This window comes from Amphibalanus amphitrite, unplaced genomic scaffold (genome assembly GCF_019059575.1).
Source record: "Amphibalanus amphitrite isolate SeventyFive unplaced genomic scaffold, NRLGWU_Aamphi_draft 000887F_arrow, whole genome shotgun sequence".
NCBI lineage: Eukaryota > Metazoa > Arthropoda > Thecostraca > Balanomorpha > Balanidae > Amphibalanus > Amphibalanus amphitrite.
In genome coordinates, this window is record NW_024882381.1 from 31,306 (window position 1) to 51,969 (window position 20,664).

Below are 20,664 nucleotides of genomic sequence, written 5' to 3' on the forward strand. Positions count from 1 at the left end.
GACAGCATCCCCCTTCTAGTTGGTGGTTTATCGTTGGGCTTCACACTGAACTGAAGTACGTCGTTTTCTGTGTCCCACTCTATGCCAAGAGCTCGCTGGATGGGCAGCCTGCCCGCTCCGGCTTCCAGACTCTGCGTAGTAGAGCAGCGGCTCTCTGGCGGCACAGATTTCAGGACTTCAACACTGTTAGACGACAGCTTGTGGAGTTCAAATCCACCCTGCTTACACAACTGGCGAGTCGCGTCGATGAGGCGCACAGCTGTGTCTTCGTCATCTACGGACGTGAGACCGTCGTCGATGTAAAAGTTTCTTCTTACGAAGTCGGCAGCTTCTTTTCCACTTTCATCTGCGTAGCTGTCGGCTGCTGTTCTGAGGGCGAACATAGCACATGCTGGTGAAGATCTTGCGCCGAACAAATGTGTCGTCATTCGGTACTCCTCGGGCTCCTGATGCACGTCACCGTTTTCCCACCAGAGGAACCTCAGGAAGTTACGATCGGTTCTGTTGACCCCCACCTGATTGAACATGCCTCTGATATCACATGTAAGAGCGATCGGTTTCATCCGAAAACGACAGAGGATTCCGGCGAGGCTGTTCGTCATGTCGGGTCCTTGCAATAGATGACTGTTCAGCACCTCTCCACCAAATTCGGTGCTACAGTCAAAAACGACACGGATTTTGTCCGGCTTCTTCGGGTGGTATATGCCGTGGTGGGGCAAATACCATACCCTGCCATTGCTGAGCTGCTGTTCATCTGTTGGGACCTTCTCAGCGTGACCATTGGCGATCGTGGCTTCCATGAACGTTGTGTAGTCACGCCGGAATGCATCATTTCGTACTAGCTACGAGCGGAGTCCTTTGAGGCGCTGCACTGCTGCAGCTCTGTTGTTCGGCAGTCTGACGTCTCCCTTCAGCGGAAGCGGCATCTCGTAGTGCCCGTCTTCTTTCTGATGGATCTCTTCGGACATCATCTTCAGGAACATCCTGTCTTCAACTGACTGTGGTTTCTCCTCTCTTGTCTCCACAAAGTCCTGTTCAAACATCTCGTGAAGCTGCTGAGGAGTCATCTCATGAGCTGTAGTCCTGAATGCGAAGTGACACAGCCTGCGGGTTCCTTTTCCTGCGTCGATGTACTGGCATCCAGAATTGATGTTCTCGCTGTCACAGACAGGGCCCACGATGCCCCATCCCAGTACGGTCCTTACAGCCCACGGGTCGTTGTCGTCACCTGTGATGACGTCTCTGGGCTTCACGGCTTTTGGGCAGTTCATCCCGACGAGAAGGCCGATTCCAGCTGCAGGGTAGTACAGCGGTATCTCATCTGCGATCGGCGCCAGGTGAGACCACTTCCTGGCAGACTCTCTTCTGGGGATGCACGAACGCTCTGCTGGAATCACCTCACGCGAATAGCACTGAGGAAGGACGATGCTGTCACCTCCCTGCACAGGCTCAATCACCAGGTCATCAACGACTGAGCTGGACACAACTGACTGGCCCGTGACTGTCTTCAGCTCCAGGGAGACTGGCTGACCCTGGATCTGGAGAGCCTCGCAAGTGCCGCCTGTCACAAAGCACGCGTCAGACTGTGGGTCAAGGACAGCATAGGTTAGAACCTTGACATCAGGGTGCTCCCTGTGACGAACGAACACAGGCAGGATCATTGAGTGGACGCAGCCTGGTCTCTTATCTCCAACTCCGGACATCACACGCAGGGATGTAGCTTGGAGCTGGTCCGCTGCTCCTTCAGGCCGACTGCTCCTCCTCTGAGTCTCAGCATCTCCGCGCTGAATGAGGTCCCTCCGAGTTTCGCTGATTGCCCTGCTCTGTGCTGCAACAGGAAACTTGTCATCATGAAGGGCAGTGGGGTGACCTTTTCCACAGGTTTCACACTTCATCTTCCTTTGGCAGGACCGCCAGACATGTCCACGCCTCAAGCATCCTCTGCAGAGTCCATACTTCATCACTGCAGCCTGCTTCTCTTCAAGGGTCATCTTGGTAAACTGTTCACACTCTGCCACTGGGTGAGCGGCAGCAACTGAAACACCTGAGCGGTCAGAGCACACCACACACCCTGGTCTGACAACACTGTGGCTGTCCCTCTTTGAGGCTGGTGCAGCAGTCGTCTGAAGCGCTCTTACAACTCTCCTGTCTCTGCGCACATCCTTCTCTTCTTTGTTGGCAGAGTCTTCGACGGGACCACAGGCCACTCTCGCTTCCTTCGCCAGGAACTTCACGAATTCCTTGAATAAAGGATATTCTGCTGGCTCACCTTCTTGTGGCTCATACAGTCGCTGATCCACATATCTTCTCCAACGATCAACCACATGTTTGGGCAGCTTCTTCAACATGTAGCTGTTTTCATGCTGGTCGTCCAACACCTTCAAGTGCCCAGACGTCCTTGACAAGGCATCACACTGCTGAAGAAAGTCTGCAAACTCTCTCAGAGCCTTGCCATCTCCACTCTTGATATTTGGCCAGTTTCGGATCCGTCGTTTGTATGCAGCTGCTCGTACAAACTCGTTTCCATATCTGTCATTGAGTCTGTTCTTTGCCTCTTGGTAAGCATCTTCTGTCCGCAGCTGGATGAATCCAAGAATTGCCGCCTTCGCTTCACCTTCAGTGTATTTACCCAGGTAATGCAGTCTTTCGATTGGAGAGCTGGTCTTGGCTTCTATGTATGTTTCGAATGACTTGAGCCACAACTCAAACTTTGCCACATCACCATAGAACACGTCCGGTTCCAGAGCAGGAAGGTGGCTCTGCTTTACTTCACGCTGCAACAGATTTACAAGGCCCTGGATAACATCCATGCTCTGCTCCTGTTCACTTGTCTGTGGAGCATGGACATTTGACGCTGGCCTTTGCTGCTGACTTGTCTGTGGGACTCGGGTTCTTGGGGCAGCATCTTGGGGTGGCAGGTCCAGCATCAACTGGGACATGCGTCTTGCTGTCGTTGCTTGGAATGCATCTTGGTTTCTGGTGGTGTCATTCATATCTCTTTCAAAATCATCAATGGCTCTTTCCCTTGCTTGGCTGACAGCAAACTCTGTCATCAACTTCATGTCTTCCTCCTCACACTGCAGTTCCAGTTTCCTCTTGTTCATTTCTTGGCTTTTCTTGATAACAGCTGCTCTTGCTGCCAGTTCTGCTTGCTTTTGTCTCTCCTTCAGCTTGGCGGAGCTCAACGTCGAGCTTCCCCCATCTGAATGTTGACTGACTCTAGACAGAGCAGTTCTTGACGTCACAAAGAGGTTTGAGGCACTATCTTGAGGTTCAACACCATCAGCAGGCATTTCTTCGGGCTTGATGTCCGCAAGATACTTCAACACCTTTGCCTTCATGGCATCATTGTCATCAAGCTGACTCAAATGCCTACTCACGTGGTAATCAATCTCATCATCTGGAAGCAGGGACCTTAACTCATGATCAGATGACGTCAGCTCCTGACACAGCTTCAGCCAGTTCTCGAGCTCAGCTTTGACACATCCTATGCCTTCGTTTGCAGACATAACTTCAATCAGCCTCTGACCACTGGACCTTACTGCACTCAATGCTCTCTTGTACACCTTTTGTTTTACACCGAGTTGATACTGAGCTCCCTTCTCTGTTGTCTTACGACTTCTCACGCCATCTGTCACATCATCTGCATTTCGATGCTCAGCCATCATGGAGTGAGGATGACCAGGGAATTCAGGTAATGAAATTCAGCCACAGGAAAACAATCAATGTCTACACAAGGTGACAGAGGAGACAATATCATACATCTACAACTACAGGTGACAATTCGGAGTTGCGTAGAATTGGTCAGGTAAAATCAGTTGATGTAGGTTGTGTTAGTACAGGTCAAGTCCGCAATTCAGGAGGTCATGGTAACCCGATCAATACAGATCATATGAAATTTGCTATTCGTGGCTAGACTACGATAATTTACTGTTACAGCCATCTAATAATGCGATTCTGTGACATAGCTGTATTATGCCGTAAATTCTGAAACGAACAGAAAATCGTATGAAACAGTCGTTAAATCGTTTAGGATGAAGTCAGCCATTAACTCATTGCACAGCACATAGCAAAAATTAATCATTTCAACCAACTTACATCGTTTGCGCCTTTCTGCCTTTCAATTCATCCAAACAATGCGGAACGTTCGCGACGCCGCCACGCGGCCGAACTCTTTGCCTCCACCGCGCCGCTAATGCCTTTCGCCGACGGAGGACGAGGCAACCAAAATATACGGCCCGCGACACTCGCGGTTACACCTGGTATCAGTGACCTCTATTAGCAGCATATGTGGTATGCAACTGACACCCTATCGCTGATCTTCGATAAAATATGTTTTACTCGATGTTATAGCGCATTCCCTAGAAGACCCGTGAACGTTTAGACATCTTATCTTTGACCTCACCTGTGACGTCATCGGTGACCTCGAGGTCAATAAAATTAGAGTTTCTTAAAAAAATTTGACAGGGCTATCACAACTCGTTTGAATTTTGCGAATTCGTTCAGCAGTTCTGGAGATACGAGGGGGGGGGACAAAAAATAGCCTCCCCAGGTCGCGTTATGAACAGACACCAACAGGGCGCGGGTTAGGCAGCAGCGCGCGCGCGTGCAATATATAACAGATAAGGTATCACCCCTTAGCTCAGTCAAATAAGTTTCTACGTTTATACACTGATAGTTGATACACAGCCTGGAGGATGAGGTAATCCACGAAGCTGCGAGGCGTCGGGACTGCAGTGTGCGCGTGCTTGTAATCCTGCCGCTAGATGTCACTAGTATTCAGCGCCTGAATCTATGCTGTGCCGCAGGGTTCGGGTCCGTGGAGCGCTGAGCTCCGTTACCTGCTACCGACGCCAGACCGCCCGTCAAGGCCGTGTCCGAACTAGAGTTGCAAAATTTCCCCCAAAGGCTGCTAACAGCACCGCCCCACCCCACAAAAATTTTCTGGGATACCGGCATGCTACCACGACCCAAGCAAAAACACCACCAAATTACCGGCATACTAAAAAAACTGCAATGTTGATTCTAGCTTACCCCTACAAGAGATGCCACACTTTGGCAATTTCAGTACCCATCCCAGTTCCTACCCAGCAGCCACCCAATGTCCAACCTAACTACGAACAGGATGATTTTGGCTCAGTTGGCCCCACAAATACCCACAATTTTGAAACTCAGTTCCAGTCTATAACTGTTAAAATATCACGTGTAATCAAAGAGGTATTGCCTACAAAAAGCAGTAAGAAAAAAGCATAAAAAAGCAATGACAAAAATAACTTAAATTACTGAATTGTTTCTGAAGACTGGACAGTTCAAGTTAGCAGTAATCACATTAACATTTCAGAGGTGTTCTACTATTCCACATTCTCCTAAAATGTTGCAGGAACCTACCAACCAAAATCAAATTTTGACATCTAGATGGCCACAACATAAAAAGTACCTACAGATTCGGCCATGTGCCTGAGGAAGCGAGATCAACACCTTTTTTCCTTTTCGCCATGGCTTGCTGGCTCATGAATAAGATACGAATCATTTGAAAAATTTAAAAAACTCACTTGTCCTGAGAACAGTCACCAAATAATATGCATAAAAACGATATAATACCCGCTTTCTCGAAGAATCTTCCTCTCCAAACACAAGGTTATCAACTATCAAAGATTTCGAAACAGATGCGCCATAATAACAGAGACTTTTAACCAGCTGATTAAATTGCTGCAAAAAAGTTTCTGAACTGTAGCAAACTGCCTCATAAATGAGTTGTTGATGTAAATGATCCAAAACGATATTGAATTCTGATGTAATCAATATTGTGAGTTTAGCTCACTACAAGAAAATGCATTCCCTTTCAGGAATTAAACCAAAAAGGCATACGAATAAATATTACGTCATCATCTTACATCCTTCCATCAGGGGAGAGAAGATCTAAAAAGTCAATCCTTGGTTCCCCTGTTTATGGACTATTCTGCGCCACTTTGTTTATTTTGTATGCATATTGTGTTTTCTTGTAAAGATGAGACAAAATGATTTAGTTTATTTGATTTTCATTTCATTTTTGGGACCAAAGTCAGGCTCAGGGCTACCTAATACCTGCCTTTTCAGCTGGATTTTCAGTGTCAAATACTTTGTAGAGTATCTCAGACAGGGCCTATTTTAACATGTTAACTGGGGGGGGGGGGCAAATGCCCCCTCACTCAACAGAATTGCCCCCCCCCCAGTCGTCGAGATTTGCCCACTATAAAAATGGGCATAAAGGAATAGGGTGACAAACATACTACTGTGACTTGTTTTGCAATGGATGTCAAATGAGTCAATCTGCAAGTAATCAGGCGCGTAACCACCACTGGGGACACTGGGGACCGGTCCCCAGTAGCTTTTGGGTTACTGGGGACCGTCCCCAGTAAAACCGACGACTTCCTCAATTTGCTTAAATAGCGAAATATTGTCTCTAAATCGACGTGAAGAGTAATATGTAGTCAACGACTCAACGGAAGACAAAACTATGGATGTTTTGTTTAGCCAGCGCCCGGGTGGGCCTCTCAGCCAACTTCGTGATGGTGGTGGTGGTGGTGGTGGTGGTGGTGGTGGTGGTGGGGGGGGGGGGGGCTTTTTGCCACACCATATTATCTCGGAAAGTAAGCAAGCTAGAAAGACGCGGTAAAATGCAACAGATAGCTCGCTACAGTGTCTTTCAGAATTACCTATGCCATTTTTGATCAGGTCATCGCTAAGGTCACTGGAGGTCACCAAATGTAAAATTTTCACGAACTTTTGTTCCCAATTTTGACAACTTTTCACAAATCGGCTCATAAGTCAGAAACCAATAGAGCTGCAGTGCTGCGGGAAAGCGCATTCGATAGCTTTTTCAAAGGCCTTTCTGAGTAATGTTCTCAGATATGACCTAAGGTCAACGGTTTAGCTTCCAGGCTGGCGTTTTTGCGGATTAGGTTTTTGTATCATAACTTTGGGAACCCAAACTTGTATGACGCTGATTTTACCGGCATCGCGTTTGTCTCGTCGAGACGCATCGAATGAACTATAAGTTGACCTGAAAAGGTCAACTTGAAAATTTGACCCCTGGTCCAGGTCACGGAAAAGGTCATGTTGCAAGTCATTTGATTGGTATATGTTGAACTGAACACGTTCATGGCGTTTGCAGCGCTCTAGCATGTTTCTATCTTAAGTTGTGGCAAAAAAAAAAAACTGTTGGAGATGTTTCATGACCTGAGATGAGCTGAGGGGCATAGAGGGGTCACAGGTGCAATTTTCCAGTTCAGTGTGTCATGTTTACCTGTGTCACGGTGTTTGAATGTGTTTTCGGCCAAAAGAAGAGCAGTACAATTTTCTCCCAATGAATTATAATGGAGAGGTCGTAAAATTGACCTGACATTAGGTCACCGATGTGAAAACTTTGAGATATACGAATTGTTCATACTGATATCCTCATGCAAAAGCTCGAGTTTCAAACTTCTGGGATTTAAACTGTAGGAATGACAGAGTCACAAAGTTTTTGAGAGGCATAGTTACTTTACTGACCTGGTGACCTGACCTTAGGTGACTTGGGGTCAAAATTTTCAAACACGATGCGAAATTGAGGTATCATAAGCCATACCAAGTTTCGCAGTGGTATGCGCCGCGGTTTTCTTTACACGCGTAACAAATAACTGGCAGGTGTGGCCAAAAACGCCTCCCCCCCCCACACACTCGGGCGAAGGCTGATCCGGAAAAAATATTCGTGGCCCTCCATGTGGTCCCCAGTAACTTCAGACTCGTGGTTACGCGCCTGCAAGTAATGACCAGTGGTGGATCCAAGGGTGGGTCATATGGGTCATGACCCCCGCCCTCTTGGGGCCCGGGGACATCACAGGCCTGCCAAGGGCACCACCCGCCTGTCAGGGACACCACAGGCCTGTTGGGAGCACCATCGACCCAGCAAGAGCACCATAGGTCTGCCAGGGGCACCACAGACCTGCCAGGGGCCCCACCGACCTCGCAGGGGCACCTTGGGCCTGTCAGGGGCACCACTGGCCTGTCGGGGGCACCACAGGCCTGTCAGGAGCACCATCAGCCTAGCAAGAGCACCATAGGTCTGCCAGGGGCACCACAGACCTGCTAGGGGCCCCACCGGACTCGCAGGGACACCACCTTGGGTCTGTCTGAGGGGTATTTACCACCACAGGCCCGCCAGGGGCACCACAGGCCTGCCAGAGGCATCACAGGCCTAGCAAGGGCACCACGGACCTGTCAGCGGCACCACGGGCCTGTCGGGGGCACCTCAGGCTTGTCAGGCCCAAGGGACACCACAGTCCTTTCAGGGGCACCACAGGCCTGTCAGGGGGACCAGAGGCCTAGCAGGGACACCACATGCCTGGCAGGGGCACCACCAGCCTCGCAGGGACACCTTGGGCCTGTTAGTGGCACCACGTGCCTGTCGGGGACACTCCAGGCTTGTCAGGAGCACCACAGTCCTGTCAGGGCCCAGGGGCACCAGCGGCCTAGCAGAGGCACCACCGGCCTAGCAGGGAGACCACCGGCCTCGCAAGGGCATCATGGGCCTGTCAGGGGCACCACGGGCCTGTCGTTGGAACTCCAGGCTTGTCTGAAGCTGACTTCACCTGTCATTGGGTTTTTACCTGTTGGTGATCAATACATCATACAATCATACAATCAGGGGCACCACAGTTCTTTCAGATGCACCGGCTGCCTAGCACCATGGCACCATGTTTGGCCGGGATCGCGATTCGGCGTATGTCGCCTCGCATTAGCCGCGCGTTTGCAGTCTTTTCGTGGTTGCAAGGCACCACAGTTCTTTCAGATGCACCGGCTGCCTAGCACCATGGCACCATGTTTGGCCGGGATCGCGATTCGGCGTATGTCGCCTCGCATTAGCCGCGCGTTTGCAGTCTTTTCGTGGTTGCAAATGCAAACGTTCAAACATGGGATATGATGTTTCTCCCATGCATTAGGGTGGGTGTCAAGGTCACCGGAAGGTCAGGTCATTTACCTTTGATGACCTCGGTTCACATTTTCGAGTTTTATATGTTTCTAGGCTAGTTTTTGGAGCTGAATTCGAATTTAGCAACCATTTGACCGTTTACAAAGTAGTTTTGGTGCCTTTGTAACATGTTACGAAGCTGTCAGACGCGGTTGCCACCTACTACGAATACCCGACAAAACCCTTACTGGTTGAACTGACCTGACATGACCCGACCTGGCCTAAATGCATGAAGACATCATCTATGATCATAACTAACATGATATTCGTGATCAGCACCCCGAAAACAAACATAGCAGCCACCCTTTACGACGCTCTAACAGGTCCCGATTTTTCCGACTTTTGGGTCATTGACCTGACCTGGAAGGTGAACCGATGACCTAGGACCTTAAAATTGGGTATCATCTGCTTCCTCTCGTGACGGGCAACATGCTAGTTTTTTCCGCGAAGCTCTAGCTCGATCAGGGGCGAAACGGCAAGGGGGAGGGGCAACGGACCCCCCCCCCCATATACGTTCGCAGCTGGAAAAACACCACTACGGGCGAGGGTTAATGGATTATTAAAGACAATTTTCCAGGTTGCCCCCCAGTCAAATTCCTTTAAAATAGGCTCTGATCTCAGACCACATCTCAGGACTCAAGGCCAGTTTCCAAACAATGTGTTTTGTGGTGTTTTGATTCTGCCTTTTCCTCTAGGGAACGTTGTCATGAACATTTATTTATTTTGTTGTATTTTACCTATTACATACCATTAGACTTACTGATTGATCGAGCTTTTGCAGCATGAATAAGTATTCTTCCATTTATTGACCACAGTAGATTCTTGACAATCCTAATTATAACAAAACCTGTGAATCGCTGAGGTCCATGTGTTATCCCTATCCTTAGCAATGTAACTTCTACCACAAAATGTATTTTGCAGTGGCTAATATTGCTGTTATTATAATTTGATAGCCTCTTAGTGCCCAAAGTTTAAACCATATGCTGATATTTTCTATTTTTGTGCAAAATCAAAAATACCGGCATGCTACCGGCAAGACATGCCAGATACCACGAAAAAACCTGCGGTAGTGAAAATTTACCGGCATGCCGGTGGTGCGGTAGGGAAACTTTGCAACTCTAGTCCGAACATCGTGGGGGTGCTGAGTGCTGGGTGCTGGGTGCAGACAGCGCTAGGCTGTATGAGTGAGTGCTCTATGGCGTTAGTGAGTGTCCTAATACGGTGTGAGTGAGTGTCCTTTAGTGTCAGTGATTGTCCTTTAGTGTGACTGAGTGTTTTTTGGTGTGTGTATTCGTTGATGTGAGTGGGCACTGAGCGTCTTATGGTGTGAACGCAGGCCCTGCGTGAGTGAGTGTCCTTTGGTGTGACCAGCTGGGGCACACAGGCGCTCCACGAGTGGACGTTCTTCAGTGATCACGCCGCCGTGCCGTGGCCCGCGGCGGCCGGCGGGTGAGTGGGTGAGCACGCACCTCCGAGCGGTACCAATTGACGCCACCGGTAATGGCAGCGTGTCAGGCGACCGCCGGGAACCAGCCTTCGGCCGGGTATTGATTTAATAAATAACTCTGGAACCGGGAAATTGATTTGATTCAATCAGAAGGCGCTTAAACAACGCAATTTGGACATCACTAATATAACAGCTAAACCGCTCATGTTAGCCATATTTTTATCAATCATGTGCACACAAGCGACTAAGCAGAATAAAAAGTAAAGATATATTAGTGGGAAGAAGCAAGCATCTATGGGTTAGTGACAAACAATTGTTAAACTACATCGACTAAGCTGATCTTTAATTAACGTTGCTCATTTGCTTTTCCTGCATGAGATGTGTTTATAAGTAAAATTACCCTTTGAACACTTGCTTATTTTATAAAAGGAGTGAAACGTATTTTCGCCATATATGTCTTGATTCATAGCATTAAATACACAAAGTTTTTTTTTCAGATACGTAACATTTCAGCCGTCTGACCGTTCACAGTTCCCACCGATAAAACTGTTAGCCGTGCGTGCAGCAGTGCGACACGGCTCACTGCCGTGAGGGCGGCGGCGTAACACGGCTCACTGCTGTCCAAGTGCCGCCGTTGCCAGGTGGGCGTCACCAGGTCCAGGGAAGGAGGGGTCGAACATGCCACCCAACTGGCGGCGCCAATTGGCCGAGTGCCCAGCGACGGGGCCGGCGGCGCCTACACCAACACACGGCTACATGGGCACTGCAGTCGGTATCACAATGGCCTTACCCGTACATCACTCTGATACACCGCAGGCACGCCTCACGCCACTTGCTAGATGGCACGGACGATGAAGATCAGTCGCATACTGAGAGGCGCGATGATTCATTATTTCTAGACAAATAACGTTGTCTGTAGTGTAAGGGTAAAAAGCGCAATGTAATGCATTAGGTAGTGGAAAGACAACGCACATATGTACTCATATTGCACAGGCGCCCACCATGGGCTGAGTGGGCTGGCGACAGTTCCCTAGCTCTTTCAGTTTCATTGCTGTTTCATCAAGTTTCTCCAAATTAATCAGCTCAAAATCAGTCCAACGATTGACCATCCCCGTATCGACTTCCTTCGAATTACCTTGCTGCATTATAAATCCCAATAGTCAATCGTTTTAGACCTCGCTCTTACTCGAAGTTTCCCGCACAGGTTACTGGGTCCAGTTCACTCCCTCCCGCCCTCCCCCCGCCGCTCGCGTCAGCAGGGGCTTCATTATAAATGTTTGTTTCTGGGGATCGTGGCGGCGCCAGGCTCCCGTTTGGTTTCGGATCGAACGGAGAGAGTGCATCGTCAGCGAGCTATGCAGTATGGCCAGTCGTCTGACATTATACTTCATTCACGGTGTGGGACACATCTGATGTATGGGACTCAGGTCCATTGTAGTGCATTGTTTCCATTGTATGGCTATGGCAGAGAATGAATCATTCATAATGACGCTTGCCTGGCATGCTCACAATCCTGAGGCGATACCTACCTTGACGCTAAAAATAGAATTCAGCTGCATATTTATGACATTCGGAATTTTGTGACAGTGAGTTAAAGGCGGCGATGTATAAAAATCAATATTCTCTCAGGTCAGTGAAGAAAGGTTTATAGATTTTGATTAAAAACGTGAAAGTATCTCATAGCCACATTGTGTCAAAATAAGAAATAATTATTATTTAGAGTAAAAATAATTGACATATCTCACTTGAAAATGTTGTGGAATTTTTAGATGATTGTGTTGTGGCATTAACCTGCGCATGACTGGGGTATTTTCCATAACGCGAGTGACTGGGGGGGGGGGGGGGGGGCTCTCCAGAGCCCCCCCTCCTATCTCCGAAACTACTGGGCCGATCGTCAAAATTCAAACGGCGTCTGATAGCCCTGGAAAAACTGTCGAGCGAAACCTATTTTTATTGACCTCGAGGTCACCGATGACGTCACAGGTCAGGTCAAAGTAAAAGTTATCGACATTTTTGTTAGTTCACAATTTAGGCTATGACCGCCGGACTGCCGGTCCGATCAGGCTCATTTTTGCTTAACGCACTCCTTGACGGATGCCTTAGATACCCTGAGGGTACCGAACTTTTACTTCGAATTTTTAAGGTCAAGGCCAGGTCATCCTAGGTCACGAAAATTGTATATTATATATCGGTCACGTGACGCATGTTTTATGGCCCATTTTACTCGTAGATTTCGAAAATAGTGTCGTCTGTGTCATTTGAGGTCATTGACAGCTGAATTTACCGGAGGTCAGGTCATTTTCAGGTCAGAAAAGGTCAAATTTTGAAAATGAAATTTTTCAACAAAAAAGGTGCCTATCAGATGCAGTTTGAGCTCAGAAACACGATGGTGCCATTTATATTTCTGTGCGACGTCAAAAACGTACTGAAAAATGGATTCGAAAAACATAAAGTTGTAAAATTTTGACAATATTGCGAATAACTTGGCTATTTTTGAAGATATTGGGCTAAAACTTGCAAATGTAGTTCATCAGTGTGTGTTCTATCACATATATTCCGGTTTTTGGGAAAAGTCAAAAACTGTCCGAAAAAAATCATAAATATATTTTTTGTAATTGTTAATATATGTTTTTCAAAATTTTCAAAATTTCGAAAATTTGAGATAGCAGTTCGATAGCTACGTGTATTTGTAGTCCACTCATGCAAAGAAAATGGATCTAGCTTTAAAACTGAGCTCTTGAGAGCGTTTGCCGTAATTCAGTATTTTGCATGAAAATCGGCCGACATGACGTCACTCTGACGTCATTTCCGGCTAAACTATAGTAGCTAGAAAGTTGAAATTTTAACACAAGGTGTCAAATTCATGCCTCTGAGGGTACCGCAAGTTTCGTGTTGATCTGTTAAACGGTTTAGAAGATATTGCTGAAAAACATGAGGGGGTGGGCTCTGTAGAGCCCCCCCCCCCAGTCATGCGCGGGTTAAAATAAAAAAGAGATGTTCGGGTCCGCATTGTCATATGACCATAACCATGACGTCTGCAACGATTTGGAAACTGAAACCCTCTAATTTTAGGTATGATAACGTTTTAAATGCAAAAATTAGCATACATTCATCATGAGTTGGAGGGCATTGTGGTTTTAATTAACGGCGTTTATCCACATAACAGTCTAACTTGTAAAGCTTTAGCCCAGAATTGACCAAGGACGCCTACTGCAAACCGTGAAGGCTCAGTAACCTTCCTCATACCTTTAAAAGCTTTTCGGACTCCAAAAACAGCCCGGCAACTGAAACTACTTTAAACTGACGCAGTCGTCCGATATGCACCCTGTGAGCTTAACAGTTCACGGCACCGACGCCGGCCCAGCAACCGTTCGCCGAACATCTCAGCGCGTTCGGAGAAAACAGGACCGCGTGGGGGTGGAGCACAGCTTGTCTAGGGCTGCGGCCGCCCACACTCTCTAATTAAATCGCCCGTCTTCGGCGAAGCTCATCTGGCTAACAGCAGACCCCTGAGAGTATGAGTGAATGGAGGTCGTTCCCGACCGGACCGTCTCCTGGCGTCTGGCGACCAGCAGAGTGCGCCCGTGCCCTCCCCTCCTTCCCTCTCCGTCAGCCCTTCCACACCCACTCGATCAGCGCGGGTCACGGAACAAATGCCCCCGGTGGCCATTCGTGCCCAGTGCGCCGGAATGGCGCCGGTTATTGGTACTCACAAGGCGCCGCTGGGTCCGAGCTGACCGGCGGCCGCCAGGCTGACGGCCAGCACGCAGGGCACGCCGTACACGTACAGCAGCAGGCGACGGTCGCCGACGCCAAAGTCCAGCGCCCGCCGCCGGTACACCAGCGTGAACGCGTTGATGGCCGTGATGTTGACCAGCAGAATCTGCGGACCGAGCGGCGCCGTCAGAGATAAGTGCGGTGTGGGGACCGTGAGCGGATTGGTCAGGTCAGCGGGGACCTGGTGGGTGGGAGTCAGCGAGCAGTATGTGAGGTGCTTACTGCTTACTGTCCTGAACCGACATTCCAACAAGCTACACAGCATTCGGAGTGGATCCAGGAATACGAAACTGATTAAAAAGAAAACAATATCTATGATTTTTGACCATGCAACGACGACAAAATATATCTTTCAAAATTTTCATCGTTGCTAGATTTTTGTTGCAAGATATATATTCTCCTGAGTTTTGATTTTCGTGACGCTAGGTATTCTCGTCTAGCTTAGCCCTCCCAGTAAAGAATTTTCGCCTCCATCTCTATTGTAAATGTATAGCCCGCATGGGAACAGCTCAACAATAGAAGGTCCCTTTCCTACCATCCCAAACGGCCCAGTAGACAGGATTTGTCAACACAAACATTTACCATCTAACCAACCATGCAACGTTACGACACATTCTCTGCAGAAATACAGATATTGGCCACAGAGATATTGGCCCCCTGCCGTATTGGCCACAGATTGGCTCCGACTGGGCTGCGATTCATCATCGTGTTCCGGCCAGTGCCGATGCCTCAAACCGTGACACGTCCATCTGGTCGCCGTGGTGGCGTGCAGAAGCGGTCGGCACGACCCATCCATCACCTGACACCCGGGCCGTGCCGTCCCCGCGGGGACACATCGCTAACGTCCGGCCGGCCGGCGCTGGACGGGAACGCATCCGGCAGATACCGCAAGAGCCAGGATAGAGACCGGGATTTACTTACCAGAGGGCGTAAGTACATACATAACATTGATTGGTGGGGTATACATGGATAGGTAGGTGAAAAATACGGCACGTATTTCAGCGTCTTCAGTGTTCAGACAACACAAGAAAGCTTCAGCAGATCCATAAATTGTGCGGAATGGAGCTTAGCATATGAGGAAACATGCAAGTCCACACTCCACAGGGTTTCCACAGTTAAACACTGGAGAACATGCTTGAAAGAAACTGTCTGAAATGAAGTAATAGTCGAGTCAAAGAAGCAAGGCTCAGATCGTAATACCAAATCAAAATGATATTATCATGAATATGATTATGTTGTAGCACTTAAATGTCCGTGGAGAAAGGCCGAATACATTACTAGCTAGAGAGAAACCACAAAAGAAAAAAAAGTGCGGTAATTTTTGCGTGTAAGTTTCCATCAGAGCTATGTTCTGAAAGAAAACGTCTGTCCATCATCAAAAGTCCCTCACAAATCTCATGTTAATGACAGCTGTCCAATGTCCATCTAAGTGCACCCAGCCAATAAGTCTGCCTCGAACTTATCGCATGTTTCATTACGTAACGGGTTTCATGCTTGAAAAAAAGATGTTAGTTAGTGAAATAATTGACGTTCAACGATGCATTTTCTCTTCCCAGAACCATTGCGGTATACAGTACATAACTCAATGCAATCATTCATGAACGATAATAAATGTAAATGTTATCTGGCATATAGTTACTTGCTGCCTTTTGACAACGTATTCGGGACATTGATTAATGGAAAGATGCGGGACATTGACAATTCAAAATATATCAACATTAAAGATAGCCCTGCATGAATTATAAATGCATAACTTGCAGTACATTGTACAGGTACAATAGCCGTTTTCACGACAGCCATCTGGTACACATTTGGTGCATACCTGGTGCAGGTTTAGTGCAGATTTGGTGAAATAAAGTGCAGTGTGTCTCTTAGTAGCTATCAGCTAGGGTTGCACTAATTGCTTATGTCGCCGACAAACTGTCGTTCGGAGTTCTTTTCTGGTTGGATGTGGACTGTATTTTATTCGGTGAGTTTGTGCGACATTCGTAGCCCGCCCGCCTGCTATGTGAGCTCCTGGGTTTTTGATATTCGGCGATTTTCAGTAGTAGATAGACGTGAAGATTTCCCGTAGAGGATTTATTGAAGTATACGCGAAGCAAGAAGCGGAAGCAGTTGTGAAGAAAACCGGTAGATGAAACACGCAGACACGGAGCACCATTCACATTCGCTGTACAATCTGAAGCACTGACACTGCCCCGCCGGGCGCGGCTGCGCGCAGGAGAGTCGGTCTGCGCGCGTGCTTCTGTACTCTGTCCCCGCTCAGCCGGGCGAGGCGTCGAGCGGGGCAGATCAGTCCGTGCGCACAGCGCGACGGTCGAAGTGAGACTCTGCCGGGGTCGTACGTGACCCACATTTTATACGCAATGCTTAAGACGTGTGCAAAACGAGTGCGAACTTGCACTGCAGCGGGGAGGTGGCTGAAGGCGCCAGCTTGGCGGCCTACGTGCCTTAAAACGACGTGTCTTTAATTTATATCTCGGTCTCGGTGGCGACCGCGGCGCTGCTGCGTCTCGGCAGCGTCGGTGGCACGCGTACCGACCGCCGGCCGCGTCTGCTCGCGGCCCCGCCCTGCACAATGCCTCACAACTCATCCTGAGTCTGGACGGGGTGACGGCGGTGCGGCGGCGGAACGGCTGCAGCGAGCGGCGGCGGCGCCGCGGTGGCACGGCGGCCGGCCGGCTATCACGGCGGCACAGCGGTAGCGCGGGTTGGCCCGAACACTTTCGTCGGTGACATCACTCCACCCCCGTGTTTGACCACAGGGAGAACACAAAATGACACGATCACCGACAAAGATGTACAAACAAGTACGATTTACACGCCTAAATCGAATAAACTACCAAACACGAACGGCCGTTATGCGCGAGTTACGAGACTCATATTCACAAAGCAAAACACGGATGAATAGTGAGTGCGTCGGTAAGCACGTACACGCACAACAGCCTTCCTTACTTTAACTGGTTCGGGGGCGTGGGCTCGACAGTCCACAGTAAGCCAGCATCATTTCTTGCTTGCGTTCGGTCGGCTAATGAGATGGCTGAGGAGGCGATGGGGCAAGTTCCAGAAGCGCCACCTTCGTGGCAGGCCGGGTATACGTACCACCCGCCGCCGTCTTGAGCTGTACGGCGCGGACTCGGCCGTCAGGCTCCGGGAACACTTGCAGCACGCGCGCCAGCGGCCAGTGACCTCGGGGCGTGTCATATTCTGCTAGCAGCACCACGTCGCCGACTGCTAGGTTCCGTTGGTCAGCTTGCCATTTTCTCCTGTGGATCAGGGTATGGAGGTACTCCCTTTTCCATCTTCGCCAGAGATGGTCCGTCAGTGCTTGAACGTACCTCCATCTTTTTTTGGAGTGCAGATCCTGGCTGCTGAAGACTCCAGGGGAAGACAACGGCTTCCCCTCCCCAGGAGATAATGGTTCGGTGTGAGAGCTGTCAGGTCTCTCACATCGTCTGTGACGTGTGTCAGCGGTCTACTGTTGATCATGCTCTCTATTTCGCAGAAGACAGTTGACAGCACCTCGTCTGTTGTCACCTCGCCGCCGAGCACGACTAATAGCGCTCTCTTGACTGCGCCGATCATTCTTTCCCATATGCCGCCCATGTGGCTCGCGGCTGGTGGGTTGAAACACCATTCGATCTGCTGCTGGCTCAGCTCGTCAGAGATCCTCTGCTGGTTCCACTGTGTTAGTGCCTCTCGGAGTTCACGTTCCCCGCTTTTCAGGTTTGTTCCGTTGTCGGAGAAAACCTTCTTTGGACGACCTCGGCGTGCCAAGAACCGTCGGAAGGCCATCAGGAAGCTGTCAGTATCCAGGCTGTTGGACACTTCCAGATGAATGGCTCGCGTGGCCAGACACGTCACCAGCAGGCCGTACCTCTTTTCCGTCTTTCGGAACCGCCTGACTGTGAGCGGTCCGAAATAGTCGATCCCCACGAAGCTGAACGGGTGGGAGGTGTTGAACCGGTCAGCGGGAAGATCGGCCATTCTTGGAGGCTGAGGTCTCGCCCTTCTCTTGCGACAGATGGCGCAGTCGATAAGGACTCGTTTTACCTGCGAACGACCCCTCGGAATCCAGAATTTCTGGCGAACTTCGTTCAGGGTGTGTTCTGCGCCGGCGTGCATGAGCTGACGGTGCGTTTCGTAGATGACCATCCTCGCCACATCAGAACCTGCTGGGAGTAGAATGGGATGGCGAGCGTCTTCGTCCAGTGGGGCATTTCCTAGTCGCCCCCCGACTCGTAAGATGCCATCAGCGTCCAGGATTGGTGACAGGTCGGCGATGCCGCTCTTCTTGTTGAGCTGCTGACCCGCCTGTAACTGCTGCAGCTCGGTCCTGTAGGCCTCCGCCTGCACCATCTGGAGGATGGTCTTCTCCGCGTCATGGAGCTCTGACACGGTCAGTGGGCCTAGGTTTCGCTGTCGCTTCTGCTCGCCTTTCAGCTTCGAGTTGCGGAGGAAGCGCAGGATCCAGGCCACCGTGCGCTTGTATTTTGTCCAAGACGAGAATTTGCTCGGTGTCGGCAGTGCTGCCTTTGGATCCCTCACCGTGACTGTGGCGAAGGCTCCAACTTTCACTTCTACGTCTTCTTCAGCCAGCTTCTGAACGTGAAGCTGCTCTGGCCACCCTTCTTCGTCGCCTCGGAGGAAGTCTGGGCCGGATAGCCAGAGAGGGTTGTCGGCGAGCTCCTTCACTGTCTCACCCCTGGAGCACAGATCGGCTGGGTTGAGTCGTCCTGGGCAGTGACGCCACTGACCTTTGTCTGACAGGTCGTGGATTTCTGCCACTCTGTTTGAGACGAATGTATGGAATCGTCTGCTCTCGTTGCTGATGTATTGCAGGACGACCCGGCTGTCGCTCCAGTAGGTGACCTTCTTGACTTGATCTGGTATCTCCTTTTGGAGCGCGTCCACCAAGCGCACTGCGAGCACTGCTGCCTGCAGCTCCAGTCTGACGATCGACAGTCTCTTCAGCGGTGCAACCCGTGTCTTGCTCATGATGAACGAGCAGTGATGCGTGCTGTCTGGTGAGGTCGTACGGAGATAAGCGACTGCTCCGAACGCTCCTTCTGATGCGTCGCAGAAGACATGAAGCTCACGCGCTATTGTGTCACTTGATGTTGGACGGAGGCAGCGTGGGACACTGATGTTTCTCAGTGCTGGCAGTTCTTGGAGCCATTCTTCCCATTCTTTCTGCTCCTCACGATCCAGCTCGTCGTCCCAGTCCAGTTGCTTGGTCCAGAGCTGCTGCATGAACATTTTGGCTCTGATGACGAAGGGCGCGGCGATCCCCAGAGGATCGAAGATCGACGCAGTCCTTTGGAGGACTCCCCGCTTTGTCATCGGGACGCTTGAGTCTCGGAATCTGAAGCTCAGACTGTCCTTTTCAGCATCCCAGACCACTCCCAAGGCACCTTGTGTGGGCAGCTCCGCTTCTGTGAGGTCTAGTTCCGGCTGGGCGCGCTTCTCTCGGGGAATGCTCTCCAGTACGCGCCTCGAGTTGCTTACCCACTTGGATAGATGGAAGCCGCCTCGGGAGAGTGTCTCTGTCACCTGCTTCGTCGTCTTCAACGCATCATCTTCATGTTCTTCTGATCGTAAGAAGTCGTCCATGTAGAAACTGTTCTTCACAGTTTCCACGGCCTTCTTTGGCAGCCCGCAGTCTTCTCCATGGTCCGCGACTGTTCTTTGGAGGACGTAGTTGGCAGACGCTGGGGACGATTTGGCGCCGAAGATGGTCACCTGCATTTCGTATATGTCTGGCTCTCTAGTTTGATCCAGGTCGCGCCACAGGAAGCTGAGCGCAGGTCGGTCCTTCTCGATGACACGGACCTGGTCAGGAGCTTGTCATTCAGCGATGTTCCGTACGATCTGGCTGCCGCATCGAAGACTATCCTGAAGCGGCCTGGCTTATTGGGATTAGTCACGGCATGGTGTGGTAGGAACCAGCGTCTGGGTAGCCGGAGCTGTGCCTCCTCCCTGGACAGCTTTCTGGCGTGGCCCTTTTTTACATATGCATCGATCGTGGCCTGGTAAGCTGCTGCTTTCTCTTGATCGTTTACCAGACGCCTCTCGGTGCCGTGTAGTCTCTTTGTAGCCATCACCTTGCTGTCTGGAAACGGCGTGTCGTCGTCAGTCTTCCAGAGGAGGCCAGTCTCGTAGCGGTTGCCGGTTAACTTGGTGGTTGTTGACTCTAGAAGCTCTTGCGCTCGACGGTCTTCTTTCGACTGTGACACTGACCTTTCATACTTGGCTCCGAAGGATTCAGTTGTCCACCAGTCCTTCAGCATGTTTTCCAGTTCCTCGTCAGCAGCGGAGCCCTTCTGGATGAACATCGCTCTTCTAGTTCGTCCATGTTTTCCAGGGTGCAGGTCGGACACAGCGCCAGTCAGGGTCCAGCCAAAGGCAGTACGTACAGCTATCGGTTGGCCTGGTTGACCCACCCGGACCT

The 20,664-nt window shown here is 50.0% G+C and overlaps 1 protein-coding gene across 1 annotated transcript in view; it reads right to left on the reverse strand.

Moving 5' to 3' along the window:
- The window catches only part of LOC122367673, a 103,245-nt gene that overhangs the window by 23,916 nt on the left and 58,665 nt on the right, over positions 1–20,664 (reverse strand). Inside the window, exon 4 of the mRNA XM_043341004.1 lies at positions 14,150–14,319. Coding sequence (XP_043196939.1) covers positions 14,150–14,319 — 170 coding nt within the window. The remainder of the gene's footprint in view (positions 1–14,149; positions 14,320–20,664) is intronic.